Consider the following 14654-nt stretch of genomic DNA (forward strand, 5'->3'; position numbering starts at 1 on the left):
TCGCTGGATTCTGAATTTTCCTGAAGAGGAGAAAACTCGGGGGCCGCAAAAGAGTTATCTTTGGGAAGTGTGTAGTCTGGTGAAGCAGAACGGCGAACTTGGGAGGCTGGTCCACAAGGAGAGCTTAATGGAAGAGCAGACGAGGAAGGAAACCCAGTTTGGTCTGACGTTTCTGGCCCTCCCAAAGTGGAGTCCTGAGAAGATGTAGAGAGTGGAGCCGTCATCGGGGAAGATGCGGAAAGAACTGGGGTTGGTGGTGGGGCCAAAGCAGTGTGGTGGTCACGCTGGGTGACAGAGTTCAACAGAGGGGCCTGGCCTGGCAGGACCCCTGGTAGTGCCATCTGAGGACGAGGAATGTGGTGCACAAATGCCAAATTCGGGTTGCCTGGATGTGAAACTCCCGCAGAAACCATGTCAGGACGCTGCAGGAAGAAAGAAAATGGAGAGATCAGCAACAAAACCACTTTGCATCTTTCAGATCTTTGCAAAGAGGCCTCAGCGTCTCCCACCTAGGAGACCCCAAATTTGTCATGATCTCCTTTGCCTGCTGCCCCAAATGAGCACCTTTGATGTGTTGCAACTGCAGCTCTCAGGATCCAGAGAACCTTTGTAGGCTCAGCCACACCAGGTGGCTATTTAGGAAAGGGTTCCACCTGTCCAGCTTCCTACATGGGTGGGATTGTGTTAATAGACGTTAATGCCTATTCACATCTGAGAAGTGTTGGAGATGGAGGCCTACCTATAGCAGGGATAAGCAACCTCGGCTCTTTTATGACTCGTGGACTTCAACTCCCAGAATTCCTGAGCCAGCCATGCTGGGAGTTGAAGTCCACGAGTCATAAAAGAGCCAAGGTTGCCTACCCCTGACCTATAGATTATGACTCTATTCAAATTCTACTTCAAGTGTGGAAAAAAATCTGTAAAAAAAAAAACAAAATGACACAGTTGAAAGGGACTGTGGAGGGCATCTAGTCCAACTCCCTGCTTGAGCAGGAAACCCTCTACCATTTCAAACAAATGGTTGTCTAATCTCTTCTTAAAAACCTCCAGTGACAAGAGCACCCACACCTTATGGAGGCAAGCTGTTCCACTGTTTAATTGTTCTTAATTCTAGGCTGGTTCTCTCCTTAATTAGTTTCCATCCATTGATTTTTGTCCTGTCTTCTGGTGCTTTGGAAAATAAATTGACCCCCCTCCTCTTCTTTGTGGCAGCCCCTCAAATACTGGAATACTGTTATCATGTTTCCACTAGTCCTTCTTTTCATTAAACTAGACATACCCAATTCCTGCAACTGTTCTTCACATGCTTTAGCCTCCAGCCCTCAATCATTTTTGCTGTGAAGGCAAACAATTTCTGTAGACAATCTCTCTGTGCCTGCCCAGTTTTTTTCTTCCCTTTGCCTTACAAAGCAGAAAGACTGCAGAGGAAAGGATTACAAGAGAATAAGCAGGCATACACACAATGGGGAATCCATCAGGCTTTGCATGCCCGGGACTGCTGGTGCCATTGTATTCTTTTTATGTGTTTTCCCCCATTGTATGCCTATTTATTCTCTTGTAATCCCTTCCTCTCTATTGAATGAAAATAAAAACATTAATTCCTTTCTTGCTAATTATCCCAGTTCCTGAGTGAGCGTTCCAAAAGGCATTGGAGTAGGAAAAGGGGAAGTACAGTTGCGGTCATATGATTTCCTACCTAGCAACCATTTTGCTTAACAACAAAGAGCTGCTAGTCCCAACTGTGGTCACTAAATGAGGACTACCTATATTAGATTTATAACCACTGACTCCTGAAGACCTTAGGCAGGACTGGAACTTGCCATTTCCCACTTTCAAGCCTGGCATCTCAACTACAAGATGAAACTAGCTCTCTCCTGTAAAGACAACTTTATTTGTTGTAGTTACAGGAGATCGTTGTAGTTTATTCAACAATTGTTAAGAGAAAATAATGGTTTAACACAATTCGTGGACTCAGCTGTTAACTGAAAACACACGTTTGTATTTCTCACTTTTAACAGTTGGGAGAAATTTCTTCTCTCTCCATAAACACTTTGCATCTGATCAGGACAGCAATTGCAATGCTCGAACTGAAAAAAGAAGAAAAAGGGTTACTAATGTTTTTTCCTCGAAGAATCAAATGATATAAATTCTTAGAAAAAAAAAAGAATAAAGAATAGCTGTGAATAAAAATGAAAAAAGTACAAGAAGCAGCTTCCAATCTTCTTTGCAGGCAGCAATTAGCAACTGCCCAGTTTGGGTCATTAAAAGTCTGCAAAAAAACCCACCAAGCTCAGAGAGCAATAAAAAATCCACAGCTCTCAACCTTGAACTGCTACAGAGCACCAATCACCAATAAAAGTTCTTGTTGTCTTTTTCCTAATCAAACATTTCACAAAAAGAAAAATCTGGAATAAAGGCTTACTGCTTTTGTGTCCTGCTGTTCTGAAGGCTTCTTTCAGCTTTGAAATAACGATAATCCAGATGTGATTTAAGAAAGTGAAGTTTTAAGCAAACTCAGTGTTCTTAAAGCCTCCCCTATGTCTGTGAGCTTGATGACTTTTCCAGTCGCCTGAAGTCACGAGAAGCAGCCCTCCAGAGCACAAGTGGGCAATCTCCTGGATTCCCCTTATTCAGGAGACTCCAGTGGCCTGGGCTGGTTGCTCAGCCATCATCGGTACCCCTCGCTCTAGCCCTACCCTATTCCTGCAGCTGCTCTTCACATGTTTTAATCTCCAGGACTTTAATCACCTTCGTTGCTCTTCTCTGCGCTTTTGTCTCAACATCTAGATTGACCTGGATTAGCCACGGTCCTTGCCTAACGACCAGCGGGTTTTGGTTTACAACGGCATGTGGGATTGCTGTCACTAAGCAATGCAGTCATGTGACATGACGCTTTACATCAGCATTGCTTGGTGATGAAAATCACAAATCCTATCACAACTGAAGGACTGCCTGCATAGCTAGTGGCATCCTGACCTTGTAGGAAGGAACCAAAAGTCGCCCAGACCGGTTCATCCAAAACACTGCAAGGTCAGGCTGTAATTTATGCTGCGCTTGCCTTGCTGCCTTGACACCCCTCATTTAGTGTTAGGAGCTGTTTGCAAATAAGATGGTTAATCATCACAATAAATCATTTTCTGACCAACATGTGCATTTATACAATGTGCAGGGAAAGTCTTACCAGAAAGTAAAAGGGAGAATTTGGTTGCCGTGTGTGGCTTCCCAGGAGCAGGTTTTTCCCAGCAGGATGGCCAAAAGTGACCGTATCTCCTTCTCGCAAAATTACTCTACCTGCACACAAAATGATCCATTAAAAGAGTTTTTAAAATATGTTTAAAGTTCAGAGATTTTGTCCCAAAGCTTCCCTTGTTACAGGCTCATATAGCTGCCGGATTTGGGAATATAACCGCCATTGATAGTTGACAGTCAACCAGGGCAGGCCCCATAGCCATAGTCCCTCGTGCCTCTTGTAAGGCCGCTGCTCGCACATACCTTCAATGCGGATGTCGTTGACATACACGCCCGTCAGGCTGGAGTCCACCAGGATGTATGCGCCATCCGTCCGGATTATCCGCGCATGGATACGAGAGATGTACTTGAGATCCGTGGGGGTGGCAGCCGGAGAGTTGAGACAGTAGTCCACCACCTGCTGGTTTCGGCCGAAGAGGGTGACAGCCTTGTCAAAGCTTTGGGAGAAATAAGTAAGTACAGTCTTTGTAAGCTTATTGCGTGGTCCAGTGTGGTTTCCAGAGGCAAATTTCCCACGGGCTTTCTGATTGCCTTTTAGATCAGGGTTCTCCAAACTTGGCAACTTTAAGACTTGTGGACTTCAACTCCCAGAATTCCCCAGCCAGCGGATGCTGGCTAGGGAATTCTGGGAGTTGAAGTCCACAAGTCTTAAAGTTGCCAAGTTTGGAGAACCCTGCTGTAGATAGCTTCACTGAGGACAGATGCTGGGATAGTCTAATGCAGTGGTTCTCAACCTGTGGGTCGGGACCCCATTTGGGGTCGAACGGCCATTTCACGGAGGTCGCCAAACAACGCAGTCCGCCATTTTTTCCCCCTTTTCCTTAGCTGTGCTACTCCCTTTTATTCTCTTGGCTTTTGAAAGCCAATAGAACAGACTCTCTTGAATAGAGTCTAATTCTATTGGCTTTCCAAAGCCAATCGGAATTGTCCAGGCTGTCTCTGCCCTGCTGAGCCCGCCAAGAGTCCCATTCTGCAAACGGTGCTGCACCAGTTGAGTAGTCCTCGGCTTACGACCAGTTGAGTAGTCCTCGACTTACGACCGGTTGGGGGGTCGCGGCATTAAAAAGGTTGAGAACCACTGGTCTAATGAAACATCCCCACCACAATATTAACAACAAAAACAGCTAGGCAAATCCTCTAGCTCCTATAAGTCCTATTTTTAACCATCTATCCTGGGGGAAATGGCTGAGAGTAAATAACCAGCTGGAAAGGAACTCCTCTGGCTGGCTAGCGGACGAGGAGCAGACCGGGCGATGGAGCTTCTCCAGCTTTTTCCTCAAAAGCTGGGAAGAGGGTCCTTGCCCCAAAGCTCCCGAGTCAAGGCAGCTGCCCCCGGGGCCAAGGGCAGAAGCAGCCGGGCAGGGGGCCAGGGGAAGTACGGAGGTGAGAAAGGGATGGAGAGAGCGCGAGAGGTTGGGATAAAGGAGGCTGACTTCCTTCCCCTTTGCCTTCCGTTTTCTGTCAATTGAAGAAGGGAGCAGCATGATGGGTACAAGCATACCTGGGTATTCTATTTAAAACAGGCAGAAATGTGAATTTAAAGAGGAACAGGTGTGGAAAATTAAACTAACAATCCGACCTTTACGTACAGGTAGTCCTCAATTTACGAGCCTACAATTTCTGTTGATAAGTGAAACATTTGCTAAGTGAGTCCTGCCTCGTTTTACGACCTGTTAAGTGAACCACCGCAGTTGTTAAATTAGTCAAACCGTTGTTAAGTGAATCCGGTTTCCCCCACTGACTATGTCAGAAGGGGATCACGTGACCCCCCCCCAGGAGACTCTGCAATCGTCATAAATATGAGTCAGTTGCCAAACGCCTGAATTTTGATCGCGTGACCGTGGGGAGGCTGCAATGGTCATAAGTGTGAAAACCAGACATGTCACTTTTTTCAATGCCACTGTAACTTTGAACGGTCACTAAATGAACTGTTGTAAGCCGAGGACCACCTGTATCCCAAGCAAGGCTGCCTGCAGAGAGGGGGACAATGAAGTCCCTAGGGTGGCCATCATTAGGTGACCAAAGGCCCCCCACTGCATGTCTAAGAGGGGGAGGGCTTTGGTGACACAATGGCTGGCAACCACACACATTGTGGCCCCCCTCCTTGGAGAGACCCCCGACCAAGAGGGGAGGGGAGGGGGATGCTACTTACTGGACAATCTCCGAGCTGCCGGGGGTGGGAGCCCAGGGGCCTATGCTGCGCAGGTGGCTCAGTTGGGATCCCTCGCCACTCAGCAGGCAGGGGAGCGCCATCTCAGGAGATTCCCCCTTCTTTCCACTCTGGCCACGGCCGGGCAGACCCGTGCTGTCAACGAAAAGCAGAAGAGAGCCGCTTGGACACCCAGAGCAGCAATTCCTGCCTGCGGTGCGGGACGAAGCTCCTCTTCCTTGTTGTGTGGATGCAGTCCTGGAACGAAGGGAGCCCCGTCCTGCCCACACCGCCTCCCTCGGGCACCGGCTGGCTTCTTGCAAGGATCTCCCCACCTGCCCTTCCTGGCACAGTGGCAGGGTCTGAGGGCGCGAGCTGGCCTGGCTCCCCAGAGGTCCTACTTTTAAAAAATATGGAGACGGCCACCTCAGATCAGGGGCCAGCTTGCCTTTCCCAGGGAGGCTGTTCCAGGCTTTGGAAAAGCAGAGCCTCCTTGCCTGCCCCCACCCACCCCAACCTGTGGGATCCGTAGCAGTTTCCCCCTGTAGATCTAACTCCTTGGGCTCCCACAAACTACAGGAGGAACCCTGCAGGTACAGGCCAACCCAGGTTTGGTCTGTTCAGCAGCATGTAATGAAAGAAGCTGTCATTTGATTCATCCACAACCCCCGTCTGCTCTCCCGAGATCGAATCAGTCTTATTCCTTAGCTGCTTATTATACATATGTTGTGTATGTATGTATAACATACGTATACACATGTTGTATATAGTATGTTTAGGTGTGTGTCGTGTGTGTTTCACTTTGAGAGCGGGCAACTAAGTTTCTTCCTATTTACCCTAAAACAACGACCCTGTGAGGTGGGCTGGGCTGAGAGAGAGACTGGCCCAAAGTCACCCAGCTGGCCTTTTACCAGCTGGGATGTCCAGAAATTATGGAATATCCACAGAGGTAAGGTAAGTAAAGGACAAATAGGTAAAAATTCTGACCAAGCTATGGGTGAACTGACAGGCAACGAGAAAGTTGAAGGGACCTTGGAGGTCTTCTAGTCCAACCCCCTGCTCTGTCTATTGCCATGGACAGAAAAATCTGTCCATGGCAAAGACCTGGTGCTAATTGATTCCACTGCCAGATCTTAAGTGACCAGGACAAAAACCTGATCCTGCAACTGATACACTTGGGATAGTTGATGAACTGGGGCAGATGTGCGGTTGCCCCACCTGCTCCAGGGTCTGCATCCCATTTCCATGGAGAAAATTTTAGAATTTTCTATGAGATTTGTCTTCTCCTTCGTGTAAGCCTCTACCTATTTGTAAACGTTGTGGAACTGAAATATCTTTGAATTCTATGTAGTACTAACTAATAAATATCAATGAGATGATTGCTTTTTTAAAAAAAATGGACATTGGTTATTAATTAAAAATCTGTAAATCATGAGTCTAGTCTTGTTGAAACATAAATTTCCAATAAATCTATGTAACTCTTAATGCTCTCATTCTATATTTTGAGTTCTTAAATTCAGTATTAATAACGCCAAACATTAAGTTGCCAATCTGATCTTTAGAAACTTGTATTGACCTTATTATTTTATCCTGGCTTTGTCAGTTTGTTAACACTGCATTTGTGAAAAGTGCTACATTTCAAGAACCATTTTGCAATACAAAGCTGCCTTGATCCACGCTTGATGTTGAATGGAGCACAACTGTGCAATACCCTTTGGGGCAGGGGTAGGCAACCTTGGCTCTTTTATGACTCGTGGATTTCAGTTCCCAGAAGTTGGCTCAGGAATTCTGGGAGTTGGTCCACTAGTCATAAAAGAGCCAAGGTTGCCTACCCCCGCTCTGGGGAAACCGAGGCATGTGATTACTAGCCAGCAGCGGGCGAGGCGCAATGAAGCATCTCCCCCCCCCCCCCGGGTTAGAGCAGTGTTTGCCAAACTTGACAATTTTAAGGCATGTGGACTTCAACTCCCAGAATTCCACAGCCAGCATTGCTGGCTGTGGAATTCTGGGAGTTGAAGTCCACATGCCTTAAAATTGTCAAGTTTGGCAAACACTGGGGTAACGGATGGGCCCCTCGCAGGCGGCGGCTCCGCTCCGGCGCCCTCGTGGCCTCCTGTCCCCGACCGATAAGGCTGGCAGCCGAGCGGACAGAGCTTTCCGGCCCCTTTATCTGCGCCAGCCCGGCCCCTCCTGCAGCCCGCATCAGCGGCTGGCCGGCCGGCCGGCGCAACCGCCCCGATCGCCTCGTCCGCGCAAGACTGGAAGGCGCCGCGAGGCTCCAAAAAGGAGAGAGAAGCCGGGCGCCGACGAGTGAAATTAACCGGAGCCGGAGATTCTCCGCTCAGGCAGCCCCGAGGGAAGAAGGGCCGGGCTCTCCTGCCAACCGCCCCGGGGCTCTGCGGGGGATCCGGGGGTGACGCACTCCAGCCCCAACCGCGGATTCCAACTCCCCGCACGAGGGGGAGAAGCTGCCCCGGCCCCGCGGGGCCCCCGCCCAGACCTGCGAGGTGGAAGGGGCGTCGGAGCCCCCCGGGAAGCTGCCTGCCTCTCCCGCGCCGCGCCCTCCGTCTCCTTTCGCGCCAAAGCCGAGGCCCCGCCTATTCGGCGGAGGGAAAGCGAAAGCGAAAGCCGGGCCGTCCTCTGCGCCTGCGCGCGCCGCCCCCTCCTCATGCCTCGCAAAGGCTACAATCGCGGCTCGGGGCGCCAGCCGAGAGTCGCGCGCGGCTTTATCCGCAGCGCCCCCACCAGGAGTAAGGTGGGGTAGGAAACGGGGAGGCTTTCCCTGCGCCCGAGGAAGGTCCCGGTGGCCTCAGCCTCTCCCGGAGGCTTCCGCGGCTTCGTGGCCTCTGCCCGGACGCCGCCGCCGCCGCTGCAAGCGAAGCAGGTTGCACCGAGGGCAAGTTCCCCTTTTGCGGACTCCCGTTGCTTAGAAAGACCCGCTGGGAGGCTCGGTCCGCCCCCCTGCTTCTAGGAGACGAGAACCCCCATTGAGATGCTAACAGGCTGGACGACCCCCGTCCTCGGAACCCATTTCTCCAGCCTTTCCTTCCGGAGCTGGGGGGGGGGGTCTTGTGCAGCGCAGCAGCCGCCTCGCTTGCCCACCTGGAGAGGCTGCGGAAGGACCGGCCCTGGTGCCAGGCACTCCGGACCTGCCTTTGCCGGCGCTTCCCCTGGGCCCCTCTCCTGCCCAGCGCCCCCCCTCTGCGGGTGACCCACCCAACAGCTGACAGAAGTTTCCCGTGCAAAAAGTACAGTTGGCATCTTTTCCTCTTTATTGGTGCTCTTCCCTCTCCAGTCTGGAAATCTTATCAGATGTCGTAAATCAGGTAATCGGTTTAAATAAATAAAATAAAACGCCTTCGGAGAGCCTCTTGATTGTCGCTACCAGCTTGCTTCCATCTGCCAGGCTGGTGCCGGCTGGCTCTTCAGCAAGGGCCCCCCCCTCCGCTTCCTGCCCTGGAAGCCCCTCGGCTCCGCCCGGGGCCTCTGCCAGCCAGCCCTGCCTTCAGGGGTAGCTGTCGGCGTAGGAAAACTTTGGGAGGAAGTACTTGTGCACCAGCTGCTGCATGGCAGCGAACGTCCTTGGCGCTGCCGGCCTCCTCGGGAGGGATGGGAACGGCTGCAAGGTGATCCTGGGGAGCGGAAGCTTCAGGAAGGGGACGAAGCCCTTCATCAGATAGCGGGGGAAGACGATGGGGAAGCAGCAGCCTGCGTGGGAGGAGGGAGACAGCAGGGAAGGAAGGAGCATCACTCTCTCGGGCTGGAGACAGGCTCCTCTCCGGGGCCAGCGTGGTGATGAACCAGAGGCAACAGCGAAGAAGTGAAGAAGTCAAAATGGCTGACCAACCAAAGCCAGCTCTACGGGCAGATCAGCATTTACGGGGTGGCTTTCGACCAGTAGAGGAGAACTCTCTGGCTTCCCTCGGCTTTCTGCTGAAGGAGATACGGGCTCCCCTCCCTGACCAGCTGCCCAGTTCACAGGGCAGCTGGTGGGAAAATCAGAGGGAGCCACCGGCTGCTTTTCCTGCACTGGGGCATTAGATGGCACAGGCTGCATCACCAGAATGCAGCAGCAGCAGCAGCGCCAGGCTTGACCAGGAGGCACGCGGGAAGGTGCCCCTCGCTGTGCAGCCCTCTCACACGCCAGAGGGAAGAAAGGCGGAACCCCAATAGATCGATGGAGCAACCCCAGTACTCACGCTCAGCAACTCTCGTTCTCAGCATTGCGTTGGTTTCTCCTAGACGCAGGATCGCTCGGGACCTGTCCCGGAAGAGCAGGAGCTCGTACCAGCCCAGCGTAGAGTCCAGCAACCGAGGAGGTTGGAGGAGGCCGTGGGCTCTCCCATTCCCTCCTCCCCCCCCCCAGAGGCTGGCCGGATGCCACCAGGGGTCTGCCACCAGCGGAGAGGGGCAAACCGAAGTTCAGCAAAAGGGGCTGCAGCCTTACGGAGAGTGGCCTGTGTGCCCCCCCCACCCATTAATCAGCAGACCCATCTGCTCTGGGACTTTTCTTCCATCCTCCCGACTTGGCTTTTATTTCATCCACGAGCGGGACAGACTCAAGCCGTCCTTCGCAGTGTTTGGGTGGCGCTTTCCCTCTTATCCCAGAACCATCCCAGGACAGCCTCGGGGTGGGTTGGCTTCCTCCTCCATTTCCTACGGGGAAATCTGCCGAGTCAAGCAGGCAGCCAACTTCGCGCCAGTAGAGCGTTCGGTGTTTCCCAGATCAAGAGCACAAGGCGGCAGCGGCACAGAAGCACGGATGGATCGCAGCTCATATGGCCAGCAGAGCAACTGGGGGGACGGGGGGGGCTCCAGTTCTCCTAAGCCAGTGCCTCAAAACTCCTGCCATCCTGGAAGCCCTGCAGAGGCAGAGCTCCCCCCCCCCCAGCGGCAGGAGCTCCTGGCTTGCCTAGACCCTCAAGCGGGCACCTGGGGCACAGCTTGCTCAAATCATATAAAGTCAGAGCTTACTTTTGAAGAGGGGGCAATGCCAAGACCGTGTCCCGGGGGGATTCTGCCCTCAAAAGGACAGCCTCCTTCAGCTCCCTCCGTTCTCTCTCCAGCTGCTTTTCCGCAAAATGCTGGATGGCATCAATGGGGCGAACGGGCTGAAGAAGGAACGAGAGGAATATGGCCGCCCCAGGTCAGCAGGGCCCAAACGGAGCCAGCTGCACTTGGAGCGTTGCTTAGTTTGGGCCTGGGATAACAAAGGCCAATGAGGCAGAAACAGGAAGCACAAAAACCGTGTGAGCCGCTGCATTCTGAACCTAGCAGAACTTCAAATTACTCTTCAAGGGCAGCCCAATGTAGGGTGCATTACAGTAGTCCAGATGAGAAGTGACCCAAGGTGTGGGTGACTTGGTGTGACCGTGCAGGAAGAATATGGAGGGCATTGTTTTATGACAGGGGTCTTCAAACTCTGCCCTTTGATGACTCATGGACTTCAACTCCCAGAATTCCTCAGCCAGGCGGAGTTGAAGTCCATGAGTCATAAAAGGGCAGAGTTTGAAGGCCCCTGTTTTATGGTTATCAGGAGTCCTTGGGGCTCTCTGAACTTGGTTGTTTTCTTGCAGACGTTTCATGACCCAACTAGGTAACATTATCAGCATTGATGATGTTGCCCAGTTGGATAATGAAAGGTCTACAAGAAAACTAAACTCTAGAAAGCACCAAGAACTTCAACCCTGCACTAGAAATATTCTCCTATATTGGTTGATGGTTATTGCACAGCAAATACAGGCGTAGTATGTTTTTTGCCCCTCAAAATGGGGAGGGGGGAACTCTGCTATCGACGTTCAGGAGTCGTGATCCTCAAGGCTCTTGCTTTGCAAAGAGTTTCAAGGGAGCCTCCAGCTGCTCCCACAGGGATGTACCCAGGAAGGGTTCAGAGCAGCCCCCTCTTCCCCCTCACAGCATAGACCACCCACCATATTCCAGCCCAAGGCCCCTGCCATGTTGGGCTGTGCACCATGGGTGGGCTTTCTGTCAGGAAGAGAGGGTTCTAATGGGCACCTGAAGCGACAGGAGTATCTTGAGGGTCAGAGCACAGGGAAGAAGAAGAGGTAGACTCACCTTTTGGTGGTCTTCCAAGCTGGGCTTCCCCTGCCGCTCCTCCTCGCTGTCCATCTCGTCCTGAGTAGGAAGACAAGATAGTAAGAGCCCATCTTTTCCGTTTTTCATCCCCTTCCGACAGCCAATTGGAGATGCCAGGTGGAATAAAGGAAGCCCCCTTGGGTGAGACAGGGCCATCACCCTGGACAGCTTGGAAAGCAACAGACTGTTAGGTGGTCCAGAGCACCGTTGGGTTAGGCCAGTCATGGCAAACCTATGGCACGCATGCCAGAGGCGGCACACAGAGCCCTCTCTGTGGGCACGTGCCATCGCCCCAGCATACGTGGTCTCTAAAAGTTCGCCATCACTGGTCTAAGGCCAGCCAGCCTGGAGCCGCCATTGGAGAGTCCACAATCCCACCCACCAGAGACCCCCTGGTTCTCCCCCAACCCTGCCCGGCTCCCACAGTTGTCCCTCCCCATAAGCAACATCAAGGTGGCCACGCCCACCCTGGCCATTCCCACCCAATCTGCCATGACTACTTCAGCCACACCCATCCAGTGGCCACGCTCACCCAGTCTGCCAAGCCCACTATAACTGCACTCGCCTACTGGATTGGGGTTGCAGTTTGGGCACTCGGTCTCTAAAAGGTTTGCCATCACTGGGTTAGGCATAATCACGGAGAAAATCTAGAACAGGGGTCTTCAAACTTGGCCCTTTGATGACTTGTGGACTTCAACTCCCAGAATTCGTCAGCCAGGCACGCGTGCCTGGCTGACGAATTCTGGGAGTTGAAGTCCACAAGTCATCAAAGGGCCAAGTTTGAAGACCCCTATTCTAGAAGTCAAAAACAGCTTCGGGGCACATAATCAAATGACAAACTGCACATACAGAAAGTCAATGGCCATTCCAAGTTATTGACAGCACTGAATGAATGGTGATTATGTCAGAGCTCTGGCCATCCCAGCCCTCCCCGGTCACAAGATCATAATCTAGATGGTTGGCAGCCTGTTTGTACTTACAACCAGTTGCCGAGCACCTCACAATCCCTTGATCGACGTTTGCAACCTTCCCTGCTGGCTTCCTCAGTAAGTCAATGGGGAAGCCAGCAGGGAAGGTCAGCAGTTGCTGTTACCTCCTCCACCCATGCACCACCCCAGCCCCTGGCACTTGCTCCACACCAACCAGTTGTGCACCCTCCCTCTTGTGCAACATGTGGTACCTCTTACGCATCCTCCTTCACTTGCACAGCACCTGTCATGCACCCTCCCGATCAGGGCAGCACCTCTCATGTGCCCCCAATCCACAGAGCGCCTCACATGCACCCCATCAAGAGGGTGAACAAGAGGTGCCACAGCTCACAGAGTACACTAAGCCTCTGGTGCACTCTCCCTGAGTCTGGCACCTCTTGTTCACCCCCTCTTTTGCACCATCTTCGACCCTCCACAATCCACGTGGCACCTCTTGTGCAACCTTGCGCACTCTCCCCAGCCCTCAGAATGCCTCACGCACCCCCTTGCAACGTCCTCAATCTTTGCACCTTCTCTGATCCTTGTGTACCCCTCCCCTCCTGTGCTCCCCCACACTTCCCCTCGCTCCGTCCCCCACCTGGCAGCAGCCACTTATTTGCCTGTTGGGCTGAGACCCTCAACTTCCTGCTGGCTTCCCCACTGACTTTGTTGGATGCGAAAGAGGAAGTGAAGGTTGGTCCTGCAAGAGCAGGTGTGGGAGGCCGGGTGGTGGTCCTCACAGCAGGCCATCCACTGTGCAGCCGATCAGAGGTTATCCAGGACCCCACATCTCCTCCCATGCTTTCTGCCCCAGCCTCAAGGGAAGGCCAAGCCTTACCTTGTGGACAGCCTTGGCCCCCTTTCCAGCGATCTTCCTGGCTTTCTTGCGGCTCTTCTCTGGCCTCTTTCTTTCCAGGGTCAAAAGAGTGGTGGTCTGCAAGTTCAGAAGCCCCCAACTCAGATGCTTCTATATAAGTGATACGGTCTCTATGTGTGGCGGTGCCCTTGGGCTGTTTCCACAAGAGACCCAGGGAGACGGTCTCTTCCTTGGGGACTTTTGCGTTGCCCGAGGCTGGCTAATAAGGGGGAGACCCAGAGAGGCCCCCTTGACCAGATAGGGGAGCCCAGCTGCACCCAGTGGGCAGGGCTGGCGGTCCGAGCTAAAGCCCACCTTGTGGCCGGTGTCCAGGAAAAGCTTCCCAGAGGCAGCCTCTTCCAACAGGCGAGCCCTGTGTTCCTGGGGAAAGGAAAGCCATGCCTAAGCCACGTGGCCCCCTTTTTCAGCACAGGGACCCCCACTCAGAACTGGCAAAGCCTGAAGACCCTCTTGTCAGCTATGAGCTCAGGTCCTCCTCTCTGACCACCCTGAGCCAAAGCCCCTGCCCCCCCTCACGAGGCTCCCAGCCACGGCCCATTCCCTGCAGACTGCCCTCCCCTTTGGGGGAGTCCGCTGGGGAATCTTGAGGCTGGGCTGGGTGGCCCCGTCCCCTGGGAGGTCAGCTGACCCACAGGGCAGAATCCCGAGGCCCCATCCTAAGAGGGAAGGGGGCCCCGATGGCCAACGCGGCCAATTCCCTTCTCCCTGGTTCTGACATCTGGAGCGAGGAGTCCTCGGTTGGGCTGGGCTCCGAATCGGGGTCCCCCAGCATGCTGGAGTGGCAGGGCCCAAACCCTGCGGCAGCCATGCTTCCCCCCCCCCGGCCATGGGGCAGTCGTGGCTGCACCACGCAGGCATCTCTGGGCTCCCTGGTGTTCTGAAGCCGGATGAGCAGAGGGCTTCCCAGTGGCAAAGGTTTAGGCTGGGGGGGGGGCATCTGAAGAAGGGCGAAGGGCAGCACCTTGAAAATCCGGATCTTCTCCTCCAACCATTCCCTGCTGAGTTTCCGCACAACCTCTTTGGAGTCCTCCATACCCACCATCCAGGAGTTCATCTCCTTGAAGAAAAAGTTGTGAGGGTCCTGAAGTCCCAACTCCTTGAACATATCCTTAAAAACTGCCCTGAGAGGAGGAGGAGGAGAGCATTTCTTAGCTAGTGTTTAATAGCAACACGGCACACACAAAACACACACTTCTTGGGTTGCCCCAACCTCCTGCCACAAAGAAAATAACGTTGCTGTCCACAGGAGACGGGGGCACTGCCCACTGCACAACGTTGCTGCAGGACCCACAGCAGAAGAGGGACTTCCGGAGCA

General features: G+C 53.0%; 1 protein-coding gene across 3 annotated transcripts in view; it reads right to left on the reverse strand.

Moving 5' to 3' along the window:
* Positions 1-8652: 8652 nt before the first annotated feature.
* WDR97 (WD repeat domain 97) overlaps positions 8653-14654 on the reverse strand; it is a 31980-nt gene continuing 25978 nt past the window's right edge. For 2 of the 3 annotated variants that reach the window (XM_039364626.1, XM_039364628.1), the window contains 7 exons: positions 14301-14460; positions 13634-13699; positions 13301-13396; positions 11474-11533; positions 10373-10509; positions 9598-9659; positions 8653-9106 (listed from right to left, as the gene is read on the reverse strand). In XM_039364626.1, coding sequence (XP_039220560.1) covers positions 8904-9106; positions 9598-9659; positions 10373-10509; positions 11474-11533; positions 13301-13396; positions 13634-13699; positions 14301-14460 — 784 coding nt within the window. In that variant the 3' untranslated portion in view covers positions 8653-8903. The remainder of the gene's footprint in view (positions 9107-9597; positions 9660-10372; positions 10510-11473; positions 11534-13300; positions 13397-13633; positions 13700-14300; positions 14461-14654) is intronic. The other variant, XM_039364627.1, reaches the window with a different exon arrangement.

The sequence above is a fragment of the Crotalus tigris genome, unplaced genomic scaffold (assembly GCF_016545835.1).
Source record: "Crotalus tigris isolate CLP2741 ecotype Arizona unplaced genomic scaffold, ASM1654583v1 scf7180000019818.546109, whole genome shotgun sequence".
Lineage (NCBI taxonomy): Eukaryota > Metazoa > Chordata > Lepidosauria > Squamata > Viperidae > Crotalus > Crotalus tigris.